The sequence below is a fragment of the Myripristis murdjan genome, chromosome 15 (assembly GCF_902150065.1).
Source record: "Myripristis murdjan chromosome 15, fMyrMur1.1, whole genome shotgun sequence".
In the NCBI taxonomy this organism is placed as follows: Eukaryota; Metazoa; Chordata; class Actinopteri; order Holocentriformes; family Holocentridae; genus Myripristis; species Myripristis murdjan.
This window is the reverse complement of record NC_043994.1, coordinates 8,005,123-8,022,567: the sequence shown is the minus strand read 5'-3', so window position 1 is coordinate 8,022,567 and position 17,445 is coordinate 8,005,123. Positions and strand designations below refer to the sequence as shown.

The window sequence follows — 17,445 nt, the reverse complement described above, 5'->3', positions numbered from 1 at the left end:
TGTGTGTGCACGCGCGCACACATGTATACACATAGATCATCACTGCAGGAGCATTATCTTTACAAATACAACAGGAAGATAGACATGACAAAAAAATGTGACTGTCTTTTACTTTATGCATGTTAGTGTGTCAGACCACAGGAGACAGTAATCTGACCACAGACTTTATCGGGTCATGAGAAGCTGATGTGTGTAGATAAATAGAAGCTGCTGTGGGTGTTTTTCACAGTGACTGGCTGTTTGGATGTTTAGAACGACACAGTGGACTTTGGTAAATGCAAAACATTCAGACTTTGGTCTATTACCTATTTTGATGTTTTGATGTAAATTTAATGTTTTAATTTTTAGCATTGCATTCAGTTTTATGCATACATTATTTATAGAGAATTCTTGTCGTTCTTGTCTTATTTAATTCCTGTTGCACATGACATTGATTCTTTTTTTTTGTCTCTTTTTTGCTATTAATGTCTATGTCTAATGTTACAGTAGATGTTATTCTCAGCTCTCATATATAATGCTATTATTTTCTTGCTTCTCTGCAGTTTCTAATAATTATGTTTTAATGATGATCTTGTGTTGTAAATCAAAGCTTGATTAACTAATTTTTGTCATTCCACCTCATGAGAAGTTGTTTCCACAAGAAATGCAGATATGATTTATCTGCCAGTTACCTTTCTACCGTCTACAGAACATTATGTTATTGAGTATTGTTGACATGTTTGTGTATTCTCAAAAATCAGGGGTACACTATGTTTTTGGTGCTAGTAGCAGTAGTAGGGGCAGTGGTAACACAAGTTTTGAGTGGAGGCTGAGAAACCCTACTGATTAGTATGACATGCTATGCCAACAACAGGTCTCACTCTGAAGAATGGGTGATTTTTCAGCTGTCTCATATGTCACAGCACTGATTGTCATCTCCATCGGCCTTCCTTTGACTTTGCTGGCCATCTGTGCTCTCTATTCACTGGTGTGTACAATATTTAACTTAATATTTATGTATTTGTTTATTTGTCTGCCTACCTGTGTGCCTATCTATAGTATCTGAAATTTTCTATAATCATCCACACATGCAAGTTAACCTTAACATTTTCCTTACCTTGACCATGACAACCCTGTCCCAACCTTAACCAAGCAGATAATGAAAACTAAGCTAAGATTGATGATAGTAGTGGATGATAATAGCCTTATGGCATGCCACTTTATTTATGGTATGTCACTTTATTTATCTATTTATCTTATTTTATTTTTGTTTTATTTTCTATTACCTATCCAGCTGCTGCTGAACCCCAAGTACCCTATTTCATTTCTATGTATGTGGAAATGACAATAAAGCTCTCTTGAATCTTGAATCTTCTGACCGATTAATGTTTGAGTGGTTAAGCATGACTGAAAGTAGGAATGCATGATAGCAGATTTCAGACTTACTGGAAGATCCAGTAGGACCCTACTGACCCATACTGTATGGGGGTGATTATGACTGATAATGCACATTCAGTGGTGTGGTAACAGTCAAAGCAAGTGGACATATCAATGCTGACTGTCCCACAGTGAGCTGCGTCTGTCATGTGAGGCTTGGTTACTGTTGCCTTGCTGATTTTGAACTCCTTTTCCTGCAGGTGCGAGACAACCATGTTGCTCCAGTCTACGTCATCAACCTCCTCGTCTCTGACCTCATCCAGATGTGCTGCTTGATCATGTGGGTGGCAGCACCCAATAATTTAATTTTAATCACGAATCGTTTCTACTACGTCGGTCTGATGGCCAGTGTTGGCTTCATGGTGTGTGTCGCCATGGAAAGGTAGCTTTCTGTATCTGCTATGAGACAGAGAGAGAGAGAGAGAGAGTGGGCACACCTTGATATTTATGAGGCATCCTCAAGGTCAGACTATCTCCTTCTCTATTTATCTGTCCATTTTTTTTATTATAGGTATGTGGTCATCGCCTTCCCTGTGTGGTACCACTTCAGGCGAAACATCAAGGTCTCTCTTGTGGTCTGTTTCATGGTCTGGGCCTTCTCCATCAGCTATGTCATTCTAGTTGTCTCTGTGTTTAACATCAGGGTAACATCCATCCTCCTGTCCATCTACCTCCTCCTGCCCTTTCCCCTGCTCATCTTCTTCCTGGCTGGGACTCTCAAAGCCCTGTCCTCCTCCATTTCAGTGACTCCTGAGGAAAAACGGCGAATTGTGGGAACCTTGGTTCTGGTGCTGCTTAACTACACACTGCTGTTCCTGCCCACAATCATTTGGTACATGTCTGCAGCAATAACTCAAAATTACACCTCTGATCACACCCTGCAACTAATTGTTGTTCGGTTCAGTCCCCTTATGGACTTGGTTCTGTATGTTTTCATGAGGAAAGGGGCTGTAGACAAGCTGCTAGCCTTCCTGTGTCGATGCAGGATGACCACAGAGCAAGAGCAGGGGCAGATGTCCACTGTGGACAGCAACACTCTCCACACAGTCAGCTCCATGTAGGCAGAGGAGGACAGGGAGAGGGAGAGAGGGAAAGCAGGGGGAAGAAATTGAGGGGAAAGAGGCAGAGAAGAGAAAAGAAGCAACTGATAAGACAACCTACTCATTACTGACAGCTGGTGGTGTTACATCTGATGGCAGAGGAGAGCAATTTTTGTTGAGGTAGGTAGGGTTGGCGGTCCACAAGCATAGTGGAATCTCAAAGACCACAGATTGTGACAGGCTCAAAAGCCCGAGCTGAGTCAGTTCCATCTTTTCAGTTTCTTTTGAAAACTCATTTTTATAGACTTGCCTTTCAGCATGTAGGCCTGTTTATTGTTGCATACTGGTTGTTTCACTCTTTGTTTTGTTTCATTTGACTCTGTGTTCTTATATTATGTTTTTACTGTTCTATTAAATCTAACATCTTAATTTATATAAAGCGCTTAGTAAACCCTGTTTTGGAAAGCTGCAATTCAAATAAAGTTTATTATTATTATTATTATTATTACTATCATTGTCATTGTTTATGCATAAATTTTTTTATTTTATCTTAACACATTTTTATTGTAAGAAAATAATAAATAAATGAATACAAATTTTAAAATAAATTAATTAAAACAGAATAAAAATAAGAACTTGCTTTTAGTTTAGTTGAGTTGAGTTCTATTTAGTTTAGTGTGTCACTGAAAAGGCTATGGCAAGCTGTTTTAACATTTAATAGCTAAGTTTGACTATGTGGTATTAACATTACAGATCAGCAATGTCATTTTGATGAGTCCTAATTAACTACATTGTGAGTTGTCCGAATTTTCACTCAAGATATCAATAACACCATTCTGACTAGTCAAAACAACAGAGATATCAGTGATTCATATACATGACAGACGTGATGTTAGTTGTCCTAGAAAGAATGACATTGTGGATATCTGAAATGTCATTTTTGACTCAGAAGATCTGAATTACAGATATCTGCAATATATAACCAGACTAGTTATTAAAAGTTAAAACAGCTTGCCATAAGAGGGCAAACTTTATGTTTCTTTGGTACACATGACAAGCCATTTTTTTAGGATCAGTAAACAGGAAAACAAACCTGACAAAATCAAACATTACTTCCTTTTTTTACAACAAGAAATGCATGTCAGGTCTTACAAGTTGACAAATACAGTTTCATTGGTTTATAAAAAGCAGAAATAGGAAATAGGAAGCTGCTTTTCACAGTAACTGCTGAAAGATTATTTAGATGCACACCAAGAAACAGAGAACATCAGCATTTGAAGAAATTCGGGCAGGGGTCTAGCAGCTTTCCACTGTATGTTACCATATGGAAGCTGATCCTAAATGTTTCAACTTTGTTTCTAAGAAATCACAGAAAGAATTTTCTTTTATTTAAGTATGTAAAATGTCACTAAAAACTATAATGCCCGTGAGCCTCGATTTCTGTTACTATGGTGAAGATGGAAGCTGAAGTAAAATATATTCCATGTGGTGTCCCACAATTTTAGTAAGTAAGTAAGTAAGTAAGTAAGTAAAATTTTATTTATATAGCACCCTTCGCAGTACGAATACACAGAATGCTTTACAGTAAAAACAGATAAAACAAAAACAGTCAGGTGACCGTCACATCATTATTAACATAGATATCACCAACAACAAAAACATCATCAACAATAATGCCATAGCTATGCATAAGAGGCAGTGCAACATAAAGTCCAAGTGCATTATCTCACCAGCAAGAACGAAGCAGACCATACACTGTACAAATGAAAATAAAAGAACCCGGGGAAAGCGTAACCTCAGGCCTATGTTAAGAAGGCTAGCCGGAAAATATGTGTTTTAAGCTGCTTTCTAAAGCTATCCACCGTCTGGGCAGCTCTCAGAGCCTGAGGAAGCGAGTTCCAGAGGCGTGGTGCCACTGCTGCAAAGGCCCGATCACCTTTAGTTTTTAATTTGGTGCGGGGCACTACCAGGAGCCCCAGGTCAGCTGACCGCAGAGAGCGACTGGGAGAGTGTGATGGTGGATGAGGTCACAGATGTAGCTGGGAGCAGAGCCGTGGATAACTTTAAAAGTAAACAGTAGTACCTTGTATTGGATTCTGAAGTGAACCGATAACCAGTGTAGGGCGGCAAGTATTGGTGTAATATGACATGATTTCTTAGACCTGGTGAGTAGTCTGGCAGCTGCATTTTGGACCAGTTGGAGACGGTTTACAGATGCTTGGTTTAAACAAGTGAAAAGTGCGTTATTTTAGGACCTCTATTGTTCATTATTTATGTAAATTACTTGAACAAAGTCTCAGAAAAAGTGCTACCTGTGCAGTTTGCACTATATTAATTTATCTAATAAATCTAATACGCTGTGCTTAGACATTAGTTAATCAAACTTCATTATCTTAGAAAATAGTAAATAAAAAAGCGGCAAAAAAAAAAAAAAAAAAAAAAAAACTAAACTAAAAAATACAACAAAGTAAGCATGTTTCTTCAGAAAGATAGTTTACTTACTTTTACATTTAAATGTCAAATGTTACATGTAAGTAACTGATAATATTAACAGAATTATATTCATAATGTGTTACATCACTTACATACTGCCATATACTGTAATAATGTGTTTGCTTTATACCACATTTCCCCTGACACTGCATACACTGCAGTAAGGAACCAAACTCATAAGTAGAGGTGACAGAAACATTATAAATAGGACGAACTGTTACATGCCAGAAACAGGAGGCCTCTGTGTGCTGTGTGTGGCTCTCTTCTGCTGTGCTTTCTGATGCAGCTTGGTGGTGTCTCACCTGCTTATGTCTTTGGGTACAACTGAGTGCAGGTGTAGCTAATTTCCCTGCCATCAGCCAATCATCCATGAGCTGGAACTTAGTAGAGAGGATCTCTGAAAGTCCTTAAGGAGCAGCTAATCATGCCCCAGTTGAGTCTCCAGAGCATTCATGACTACAATGCCAAATTGAAACAGTGCTTGGAGTCTGCTTCTTCCTTGGCTAAAGAAATCTTCCCAGGTAAAGACAAAGAGTCATTATGACCAGAGAGCTGTTTTTTCAACCACGTGCCTGTACCTAGTTTTGCTCTCTCAGCTTGCTTTTGTGGGCCATATGTTGTAGATAACAAGCTTAGCAAGACCAACTATGTCATCCATGCTCCAGACCAGAAGCACCATTCCCACACATTAAACGAACATGTTAGAAAGGTTCCACCCCTGAGAAGGATCTGAAATGCTGCCCACACCTGTAGTCTCAAAAACCAAGGTACATTGTTAAATCAGTTGCTAAGGTGGTTTCTGATCCAGATGGATTAGCTCTTGGTAATGCTACTGCCCAAGGTGCTAGGCTTAGCAACTGAGACGTTTCATCAAATTTACCTGATTATTTATCACATCTACCTGAGAGCCTGTGTGAAGATATTGAAAGGCTGTTATGCGATTTCCCTCATCTAATTTGTGATGTGGCCTCTCGAACTTAAGTTTTGGTCCACAACATAGTTCTGACTAATCCAACTCTGTCAAGCAGCAGCCTTAAATGGACAGTCGCTAGCCCAAGTAGCTCATTCTCTCTGGATATCTGGAAATCATCAGGAAGACATCAAGCTATACATCATTGACTGCTCTCAAACACCCTTGGTCCTCGGAATCCCCTGGCTTAAGAAACACAATCGTCATATTGACTGATCTGCAGGTGAAAAAAAATCTCTTGGAGCACATTTTGCCACAATAACTGTTTCCATTCTGCCATACCTCCTGTTGTCTCTGGTGCTGGTAGGTGCTGTCCTGTCACAGAGTGCTGTTACAGATAATACACTCCACCCTTGTGCCTTAGACTCTCTCCTGCAGAGAGAAGTTATAGCATTGGCAACCAGGAACTCCTTGCTGTTAAACTGGCCCTGGAGGAGTGGTGCCACTGGCTGAAGGGCTCAGACCAGCCTTTTATAGTATAGACGGTCCACAAAAACCTCCTCTACATCCAGTCGGCTGAGCAGTTGCACTCGAGGCAAGCCAGGTGGGCTCTGTATTTTTGCAGATTTAATTTCACCCTAACCTTCTGCCCTGGTACCCACAACACCAAGCCGGATGCTCTGTCACACCAGTTTACTGCAGAGGAGACCAGTTCTGATTCAGAGTCCGTCCTACCACCTACCCGTCTCGTTGGGCCGTCACCAGGGAGATCAAATCTCTTGTCAAACAGGCCCAGAACCAACAGGCTGACCCAGGTAATAGTCATGTTGATCGTCTTTTTGTCCCTGATTCTGTCCACTCTCAGGTCCTCCAGTGGGCTCATTCCTCTAAACTCACCTTTCATCCTGGACCCACCCAGACACTAGCCTTCTTATGCTGGCAGTTCTGGTGGCCCACTATGAAGACTAACACTGCCTCATTTATCTCTGCCTGCCCTTTGTGTACCCAGAATAAAACATCCACCAAGCCCAGCTCTGGTCTTCTCCATCCCTTTGCTTGTTCCAAGTCACTGTTGGCCTCTACCCTTGGGGCCACTACCAGTCTCTCCTCTGGGTATCATCCTCAATCCAATGGCCAAACAGAGATAGTGACTCAGGAAACTGAGGTTGCTCTCCACTGTGTAACCATTTCAAACCCATCTTCCTGGAGCTCCCTGCTTCCCTGGGTGGAATACATCCCAATTTTCCACATCTTAAGTGCAGCCAGTGTCCTTCAGTCCTTCAACATAGCAGAAGCTTCTCTCTCTCTCTTTCTCTGCCTCCAATAAATTCCTTTTCGCACCAGTATCAATTTGGACAGGAATATTTCAGTTACAGTGTCAGATATGAAATAGATTGTCAGCAAACTAATGGTGTAAATTGTACAAGGACCCGCTGAACTTACTTGAGAACTGACACTAAACCAATTACAATGTATTTTTTAAGTAACATGACCAACACACTACAGCAGCAATTCTGTATTTACTCTGTCTGTCTTTACATTTTTAACTTTACCTGGTAAATCACATTTAAATTTGTTTGCAATTCTGTACCTCTAAATATGTATGTATTATGTACTATACTGCAGTAGCAGCAGCAGTAGTTGTAGTAGTAGTAGTAAGCTCACAATAAAAGTTGGTTCAGAGGAATTTTGCTCTTTGTAACGGTGGACTGCCATTACTAGAGATAGCCAACACAAACTTGTAGTAGTTGCTGTATGGGACTAACCTTTACACATTGTGGGTTATCAGCAACGGGGAAAGGAACCCACATGGTTGTCTTAAATGTATTGTTTATTGAATGTTTGTATATTGCAGCCGATATAGTCAGGCGAGCACAGCGGGGGAGGCTGGGCTGGGCTGGCTGGTCATTCTCCGGTAATGAATGGGAGCACACGGTGATTTCTAATGAAATCCTGCAGTAATGTGTGTAAAGAGATGACGCGTCACAGATAACTCAGGAGCAATAGCATATTGAACTGTGTCACTAATGCATGAATTTACCTCTGCCTCTTCTTCTCCTTCCCAGGTGTTCGGGCAAAAAGATTCCCCAGGGGCCTGCACACCTTTTATTAGTTCCAGGAGGGTTTACCAGTGGATAATAGGCAGAGGGGAGTTCTGTTCAACTGTTCACATGTATTTAATGTATTTATTGATGTAGAGAGTTTGTTTGTATTTTGTATATAGTGGGGAAAGGTATTTATTATATTTGTAAATATTTTGGGATATAGTTATGTGTGTATAATATATTTATGTATATAGTATGTGTGTGGTACTCCCTGTCAGTTGGTATATACCAATTCATTAGTTCAGCTCCAAATTCCAAACATCGACTGTTTGGATGCAGACAAAGAAACGGTGGACTTTGGTGGATGCAACACGATCAGACTTCGGTCCAGCAGCTTCCAAACTGTAAATATATGTTTTATTATATTTTCATTTATATGTATTATATTTATTTATTATTTATTTATATATTTATTCCTGTTGTCTATATCAGTTATTCCTTTTTCTAACTTAATGTCTAACTTCATAGTTATTTATTTATTTATTGTTTTTTTTTTTTGTTTTGTTTTTTTTATTCTATATTATTTGTACCAGTAATAACCATCATAATTGCGATTCAACCTGAGGGGATTTTTTATTCAGTATCAAATGGAACCTTTTGGTCTGGCTTTTCTACATTTTAGTATATGTAATGTATTGATGATGATTGTAACTGATTCTTCTTCCTCATTTCTTAAATGTTTTTCCCCAAGAAAGCTGTACTAGAAAATCCAGATACTATTTTAAAGAGCAATGGAAGAACTGTGCAATGTCTCCTTGACACTGAAGATTTCTACAACATCTCATATGACAACTGTACTGATGATGAGCAAGAGACTGAATTGTCATTCGCATTATATGTGGCATCATGGATTGTAATTTCTATCGGCTTTCCATTGACTCTGCTGGCCATCTGCTCTCTGTATTCCCTGGTGTGTATGAAATGATTAAGATTTGTTTATTTGTGTGCCTGCCTAAGTGCACGTCTATAGTAAATAAAATTTTTATAATCACTCACACATGCACATTAGTCCCTGTAGTTCCATCTCAGCCTCCTCACACTATCTGAGGTTAGGAGCACCATGTTTTTACTAGGGCTGGGCAAGTTAACGCGTTATTATCACGTTAATTCATTAGACTATTGACGCCGATATTTACTTTATCGCGCATTAACGCATGTTGCTCACATGCTTTTATTTTGTAAAAGTCTGTTGCACTCAGTCTAAAGCCCAAACGCGCCCAAGCACGTTTGCCCCTGGTGTGCGCGTCATCACGTTGAAACAGACACAGGCATGGCCCGACGACATTATAAATCAGTGTAGTTCAAATACATTCATCATGTCTTCCTTTTAACTAAAAGACGTTTTTGGTCCTTTTAATCAGACATGGGATGTTTATTTACCGTGACAGTTTCGGAGGTAACTTCCTCCTCCTTCAGAAAGGTCCAACTGACAGCCACCGCACACCGCGCGGTGCCGCGGCCGGTGCTGGCTGTACTGACGCGGTGCCGGCCAGCACCAGGTCTGCCGGATCCCTGCGCACACAGACTGTTGTACTTTCATTATAAACAGACTTTTGTTTATACGCGGTTGCAGCAGCACAACGGACAGCGACACAGACAACATGGTTGATTATTGATTGCGCAACAATCGCTTGTGAAAGGTTGTTTTCTCTTGCTGTGCAAAATAAAAAGAGAGCTTCTTTATCTTATGAAAATGTAAATAATCGTGTGTGCCTTAGCAACTGGCTTAGTGCAGAGGAATAGAAAAAAAACAGAAGTCCAGTAAAACATGCGCTTTACATTCTAGTCCCCTGTAAAGGAAGTTTCAGTAGTGAACTTTTTTGTGCTTCACACTTTGGTATTGAACATAGACTGGTAATGCTGCTCCCTGTTAAAAGTTTCTGCTGTTACCTCAGAAATTGCCTGTTTGTCCTGATTGTGGCTCAGGATTTTGTTGGTAGGTTTTTTTTTTTTCATAAAGAGAATGTCCTGGCAGTGGCAATAAGCTTTAATTTATTATTATTACTATTATTATTTATTTTATTTATTATTATTATTATTATTATTATGACATTTTTTAAGTTGAGATTTACACTAAATATGTGTTACTGATAAGTGGTGATGTTAAAAGTGTTTGCACAACAAATGTTATGGCACTTTCGTTTATATGGCAGCAGAACATTGAAATAAAAGTGCTCTTTACAATACTTATTGGATTTTGCGAATACAATGCGATTAATTGTGATTAATCAGGCAAATTATGCAATTAATTGCGATTAAAGATTTTAATTGTTGCCCAGCCCTAGTTTTTACACTTTTTAAACTTCTAAGGTGAGATGCTACAATTTCAGGTCAGGTGACATGTTTGTTGTTGACTGTCCCACGCTGCATCAGTCATGTGGGGCGTGGTTACTGTTGCCTTGCTGATTTTGAACTCCTTTTCCTGCAGGTGCGAGACAACCATGTTGTTTCAGTCTACGTCATCAACCTCCTCGTCTCTGACCTCATCCAGATGTGCTGCTTGATCATGTTGTTGACGGCACCCAATAATTTAATTTTCATCTCAGATTGTCTCTACTACGTCGGTCTGATGGCCAGAGTTAGCTTCATGGTGTGTGTCACCATGGAAAGGTAGCTATCTGTATCTGCTATTAGACAGCCTGTGTGTATGTGTGTGCAATTTTTTCTGATTTATATTCTACATTTACTTTGATGTAGCTGCTCAGCTTCTCAACCATATTTCTTCCAACAATTTGTTTGAGGCATTTCACTCAGGCCTCTGCAGTTTTCATTCTACCGAAATTGCACTGACTAATGATTTCTTTTTAGCCATGGATGCTGGTGCTACCTCTGTTCTTATCCTGCTTGATCTAAGTGCAGAATTTGACACAGTCGATCACACCATACTGTTAAGGAAGTTGACAAATCAACTGGTATTTGTGGCCTGGCACTCTCTTGGAGTAAATCCTCAGAGAGAAAGTATTGTGTCTACCACAATTATGTGCCCTCTGACTACTGAGAGCTTAACTATGGTTTTCCTCAGAGGTCGGTACTTGGTCCTCTCCTATTCTCCATCTATATGCTCCCTCTGGGTGATATTATGCTGGTAAGACTGAAATGCAGAAGCATATTTTTAGTGACAACTGCATCATCTCTCAAAACTCTACAGCTAAAAACCTTGGGGTGATTTTTGAGTCTAGTCTCTTGCTAGTCTCTCACATCAAAAACACCACCCAAACTGGTTTTATTACCTCTGCAATATTGCTAAAATTAGGTCTATGATAAGTATATGTGATGCAGACACTGCTGTTGATGCATTTGTCAAGTTTCACCTTGATTACTGTAATGTTGTGTATTATGGTTGGTAATTTGCTCAATGGGTTGGCACCTACTTTATGCCTGTCTGGCCATGAAGGAGTCTCCTCCCATTGTGGTCCTTCTCAACAGCTCACAAAGAGGATTAAGTCAGGTGGTGTCATCCTGTTACTTATAAACTTGAGATATTTGGCTTTGAATGAACTTGAACCTGAACTACTCTATCTATCTATCTATCTATCTATCTATCTATCTATCTATCTATCTATCTATCTATCTATTATAGGTATTTGGTCATTACCTGGCCACTGTGGTACCACTTCAGGCGAAACATCAAGGTCTCTCTTGTGGTCTGTTTCATGGTCTGGGCCTTCTCCATCTGCTATGTCATTCTTGTTGTTTCTGTGTTTAACATCAGGGTAACATCCATCCTCCTGTCCATCTACCTCCTCCTGCCCTTTCCCCTGCTCATCTTCTTCCTGGCTGGGACCCTCAAAGCCCTGTCATCCTCCATTTCAGTGACTCCTGAGGAAAAACAGTGAATTGTTGGAACCTTGGTTCTGGTGCTGCTTAACTACACACTGCTGTTCCTGCCCTCAATCATTTGGTACATGTCTGCAGCAATAACTCAAAATTGCAACTAAGTGTTGTTCAGCTGAGTCCCCTTATGGACTTGGGTTTGTATGTTTTCATGAGGAAAGGGGCTGTAGACAAACTGCTAGCCTTCCTGTGTCGATGCAGAATGACCACAGGGCAAGAGCAGGGGCAGATGTCCACTGTGGACAGCAACACTCTCCACACAGTCAGCTCCATGTAGGCAGAGGAGGACAGGGAGAGGGAGAGAGGGAAAGGGCAGGGATGGGGATGGGGAGAAGTGGGGGTGAGGGGATGGGTTGGATGAGGGGAAAGAGGGGGTGAAGAGAAGAGAAGCAACTGGATAGAATGACCCTTTCATTACTGACAGCCAGCAGTGTTATATCTGTTACATCTTACATCTGATTGTGCACAGTGAATTTTAGGGGACTGGCTGCGATCCTTAAGCATTTTGTTCCAAATTCTAGCTTGAAGTCAACATGCTCATGAAATCCGGGCCTTTAGTGTTTTAATGTTTTTTGTTTGTTTGTTTGTCCTCAGCACATGAAACATTCAGGCTGTGATCCAGCAGCTTTCAACTGTACAGTTTATATTTTATTAACTACCATAGGCCTACAGTACATTAAACTGTAAGCAGTCACTTCTTGAAGCACATAAAAATATTAATCCACAAAGAATCATGGTCTTTTGGTCAAATGAACAATACTGGGTTGTGATATGGCCATCGCCTTCCTAGAAATTACAGCTTCGTCTCTGAGAAATCATTTATGTCTGTCATTTCAGTTTTTCAAATGGTAGTCCATACTATATTGCCAATGAGCTTCAGTGATCGTTACTGTTGTCAGGATGCCAGCTAAAGCCATGAACACTGCATCATAGTTGCTGAAATAATCATAGCATGTTTTTAAACATGAAAAAAAATAAATAACTGTACATTTTTCTCTCAAGTCTCACGTGAAACTGATCAAAATAGTCCTCTCTGTTATATTTCTTTATTATGCATTTTTTTACTTATTTGTTGAGCTGATTTCTAATGTATTTTGAAGATGCAATGATTTTTTTTTTTTTTTTTTTTTTTTTTTACTTTGCATGATACACTTTTAAATTAATGTTATATTAACCCACAGCTGCTTTGGACAGGTTTAGCTGGCACCTTGTGTCTGATTGGATGCACCTCAGAAGGCCAACAGCAAATACCCAGTGCAATATTCAACCTAGCAGCATCACTTGGGCGCACAGCAGTTTTTCTGCTCGTCATGTGCAGGAAGCTTTAATGCTGCTGTCTCATTATGCAAGATGCCCTGCTTTAGAAGAAGGAAGAGTGTGTACTAACTTGGTGATGTCCTTGTGTAGCTTGCTGTACTTTGTGTACTCTTTGTGGGTCAGTGGGGCTCAGAGGACTATAAAGAACATTTGAAGACTGGTTCTGTGATATACCTTATGTATCTCACATATGCAGACTTCAACGCAACATTAACAACTATTGTACATGGTTCTGAAACAACAGTGCAGTGTACAGTTGCATTTCAGTCAACATTTTGTTGTTTCTGCCATTTTTTACACAGGGAGCATAAAACTTTGAATGAAGGAGTGGACAGTAAAAGTCTTGCCCATTTCGCTATCTGAGAAAGTGTTTATCTGTTTGTTTTGAATTCAGTAATGTTCAAATACTCTGTATCTTCTTGAAGCCCCCTGTGGCCCCGGGCCCAGACCTCAGCAGTCAGAAACCTGACCAAAGACATGTGCTGATAAGAAGCTGATGTATGCAGATAAATGGAAGCTGTTGTGGCGGAGTTTCCACAATAACTGCTGAGGATTGATTCACTGCTAATCAAGAAACAGTGGGCTTTGGTGGACACAACACATTCAGGCCGTCGGTCAGCAGATTTCAAACTGTAAATATGTATTTCATTATTTAGCATATATCAAGTGCTTTGAATGGTTGGTAGACCAGAAAAGCTTAAGCAGGGACTGCTGGCAAAAGATTTTTTTAAGCTATTTATTCTTTCTGTATTTACCCTCTTCCTTCTTTAACTCTTGTTGTTGTCATCATTGTCTTTATTATTGTTATTATTAGTATCATTGTTGTTGTTGTTGTTGTTGCGCCTGTTTGTAGTTTTAACAGTAACAGTAGTAACCAGTCTGTCAAAGTGTCCCTAAGCAAGACACTGACCCCTCGACTGCTCCTGATGGGCAGCTTGTATGGCAGCTTTGGCCATCAGTGTGCAAATGTGTGTGTGAATGTGAGGCAAACATTGTAAAGTGCTTTAAGTGGTTGGTAGACCAGAAAAGTGCATAGGTCCATTTAACGTAGGAGGCCACATGCTCCTTTGATATCCAACATCTCTCAGATATAATCTTGTCTTTGTTCCCTTATGTTTCTGCATTTTTAAATATTTATTCTGTTTTATTTTATGTTTACTTGTTTATTTTTATGAAAAATAGTGGTTAAAAAAACATGGTTTACAATAGGTGAGAGTATACATGAAATAAAAAAGGTGCAAACCATGTGATGCCGGAGAACAAAAACATTTCATTCATCAATCAGTGTTGAAAACTGAAATCAGCATCAAAATGATACAATAACTGGCTTGGTGATGAAACCATAGTAATAAGCAATGCACTTTATGCTTGGGTTCCTCAGGTATTATCAAGAGTGTATTGCTGATGTGTCACTAGAAATAGAGAAAAGACATATGAAAGACAGATCATATGACAGGAACATCTTGTGTTATCACAAAAAGAGAGCTCTAAGGACAAATTAAATAATAGAGGGATGCCAACACTGAGGTTATAAAAATACTGAACAATATACTCAGTATAAATTATCATCAATTAGATTATTCATTTTCTTTTGAGCACCTATATATTAGCAAATTAAACCTTTATGTTCTCCAGCAAGACCTTCTTTATTACTTATTTATTAAAATAACCGTAGCCATCTGTGGAATAATCTCTGGAAGCTATGTGCAGAATACAAGTCAGTACAACACACTACATCAGGACATTATCATTATCACTTTAAAAAGAGGAAATTAAAAAAGAGTAACAACGACAACAACAACTACAACAACGATGCAGAAATATACACTACTTAAATATTTAGAGATCACACAGTTGTTTAAATTTTAGCCCTCCTTTTAGTTGTAATTTTAAAATCAATAAAAGTTGAAAACTGTCTTATACTGTTAGCTGTTGTGTTCCACATGAATGTGGCTTCAGTAGAGAAGGCTGAGCAGCCAAGTTCAGTAGATCTGTGCTGCACCACACAGCTGTCCCTGGTGGAGGCCCTTGTTTGCTTAATGTGTTCTGAGGACAGCAATAGTCTTTCGGTGGTGGAGGAGCAAATCTGTGGCTACTTTTGTACATCAGAGAAATATTTGCAAGACAGATATGAGCAAAAATCAGAAGATTAGAATTTGATATTTTTGCAGTGGTGACAGTTTGTTGGCTTCCACTGTAAGACTTGTAATTTTTGACAAACTACACAGAGGCCTAAGTATAGTCTTTCCTGCTTGAGTGCAACAAAATCATCAGTAACCTAGCAGCATCATTTGACAACTGGTTTCTAATAAATTTTGAAGTTTGGGGATTAAACTGGACTGTCCAAGTGACCTTTTCCACATATTTTTAAAATATCAATTGTGAATCAATGATTACCCCATAATGATTAAAATGTGATATAATTTGGAGCCTTTCACCTTTATTGAGTACACTACCAGTCAAAAGTTTGGACACACCTTCTCATTTCTCATTTCTCTCATGTTTTTTTCTTTATTTTCAAGACTATTTACATTGTAGATTCTCACTGAAAGCATCAAAACTATGAATGAACACATATGGAATTATGTAGTAAACAAAAAAAGTGTGAAATAACTCAAAACATGTTTTATATTTTATATTCTTCAAATAGCCACCCTTTGCTTTGATTACTGCTTACAATCAACAGAACAGAAATGAAGCACTGTTAGAATAACAAATTACTAAAAACAGACAAGCAAGCAAGACTTACAGACAAGCAGACATACAAGGTGCTAGACATAAAGAAAGCACAGTGCAGTAGGCAGGCTAGGTATGGTTACAGTTTTGGTTCATTTTAATCCACCTCTTAAGTTTATTTTTAAAGGATGGAAAACTGGTGCATTCTCTAATATCAGTGGCGAGGTTATTCCAGTAGTTTGAGGCTTGTATTGAGGGTGGGGTGCCAGCCCATGTAGTATTTTAAAAATGAGACAGGCAACTAAAAAATGTAGAAAGCTGTCAAACTTAAATAGTTAGGGTTAGGGTTAGGGTTATACTTTGTTAGTATAGGGCAGTGGTGATAGCTGATAGGCTTTTGATCTAGTGTTTTTACAGTCTGCTTGTAAAGGGTTTTAATTGGCTTCAGAGTTGTTGTGCTTGCTTGGGACCAGCTTGTGAAAAGATCATGGCGTGCATAAAGAGTTTGGCAGCCTCTGTGGTCAAGAATGGCCTCACGTGTCTAAAGTTAGCTAAATTTAATTTTGCCTTCACTCTCATCTCATCATCCATCTCATCCCAAACCATCTCGGTCCTCATGTGAGCCACTTTTGTTGTAGTACTTGATGGTTTTTGCGACTGCACTTGGGGATGCATTCAAAGTTTTTGCAATTTTCCAGACTGACTGACCTTCAGTTCTTAAGGTAATGATGGACTGTCATTTCTCTTTACTTAGCCGATTGGTTCTTGCCATAATATGAATTCTAACAGTTGTCAAATAGGGCTGTCAGCTGTGTACCAACCTGACTTCTGCACAACACAACTGATGGTCCCAACCCCATTAAGAAGGCACGAAATTCCACAAATGAACCCTGACAAGGCACACCTGTGAAGTGAAAACCATTTCAGGTGACTACATCATGAAGCTCATTGAGAGAAGGCCAAGGGTTTGCAACGCTGTCAACAAAGCAAACGGTGGCTACTTTGAGGAATCTAACATATAAAACATATTTAGAGTTATTGAACAATTTTTTCTTTGCTGCATGATTCCATATGTCTTGCTTCATATATTTGATGTCTTCAGTATGTATTTAAATAGTAATAAAAATAAAGAAAAAACATTGAATGAGAAGGTGTGTCCAAACTTTTGACTGGTAGTGTATATCAGGCTTAACATAGACACTTGGTCTTGCTGATATTTTTGGTAAGGCCAAACAAAATAATACCCTGGGTTCCGGTTCCTTGTCATTTAAGGGCATGAGTAAGTAGGGAATTTATTTTATTTTATTTTTTTATTTTATTTTGCGTTTTAAGGATGGGTAGGGGGTGGGGGGGTATTTTATTTTATTTTTTCATGGGAAGGATGGTTAGGTAGGGATTTTATTTTATTTTATTCTTTTTTTATTTTCGGAAACGATGCATGGGTTGCTTTTTAAATATAATTAATTCAATATTTGCATAATTTACCACCTTTTTAAGAAGTCAAATGTTTACGTTAACGTTATCTAACGCAAGCAACCTAACATATCATGTTAACGTTAACTTTAACATGTCAACTTACCATCAATACATAGGTCCTATGTTTTCTGCTCTCGGCCAGAGAGAATCCCATCTTTTGTGTACCAAGACTTTTAAG

At 39.1% G+C, this 17,445-nt stretch overlaps 1 protein-coding gene and 1 pseudogene across 1 annotated transcript; both read left to right on the top strand.

The window, feature by feature from the left end:
• The first annotated feature begins 868 nt into the window (after window positions 1-868).
• LOC115372889 (G-protein coupled receptor 4-like) lies at window positions 869-2,477 on the top strand. The gene is made up of 3 exons (XM_030071047.1): window positions 869-967; window positions 1,617-1,798; window positions 1,928-2,477. Exons 1-3 carry the CDS (start codon window positions 869-871, stop codon window positions 2,475-2,477), a joined length of 831 nt encoding a protein of 276 aa, XP_029926907.1.
• A 2,896-nt stretch (window positions 2,478-5,373) lies between these two features.
• LOC115372888 (G-protein coupled receptor 4-like) lies at window positions 5,374-12,075 on the top strand (annotated as a pseudogene).
• Window positions 12,076-17,445: the final 5,370 nt, after the last annotated feature.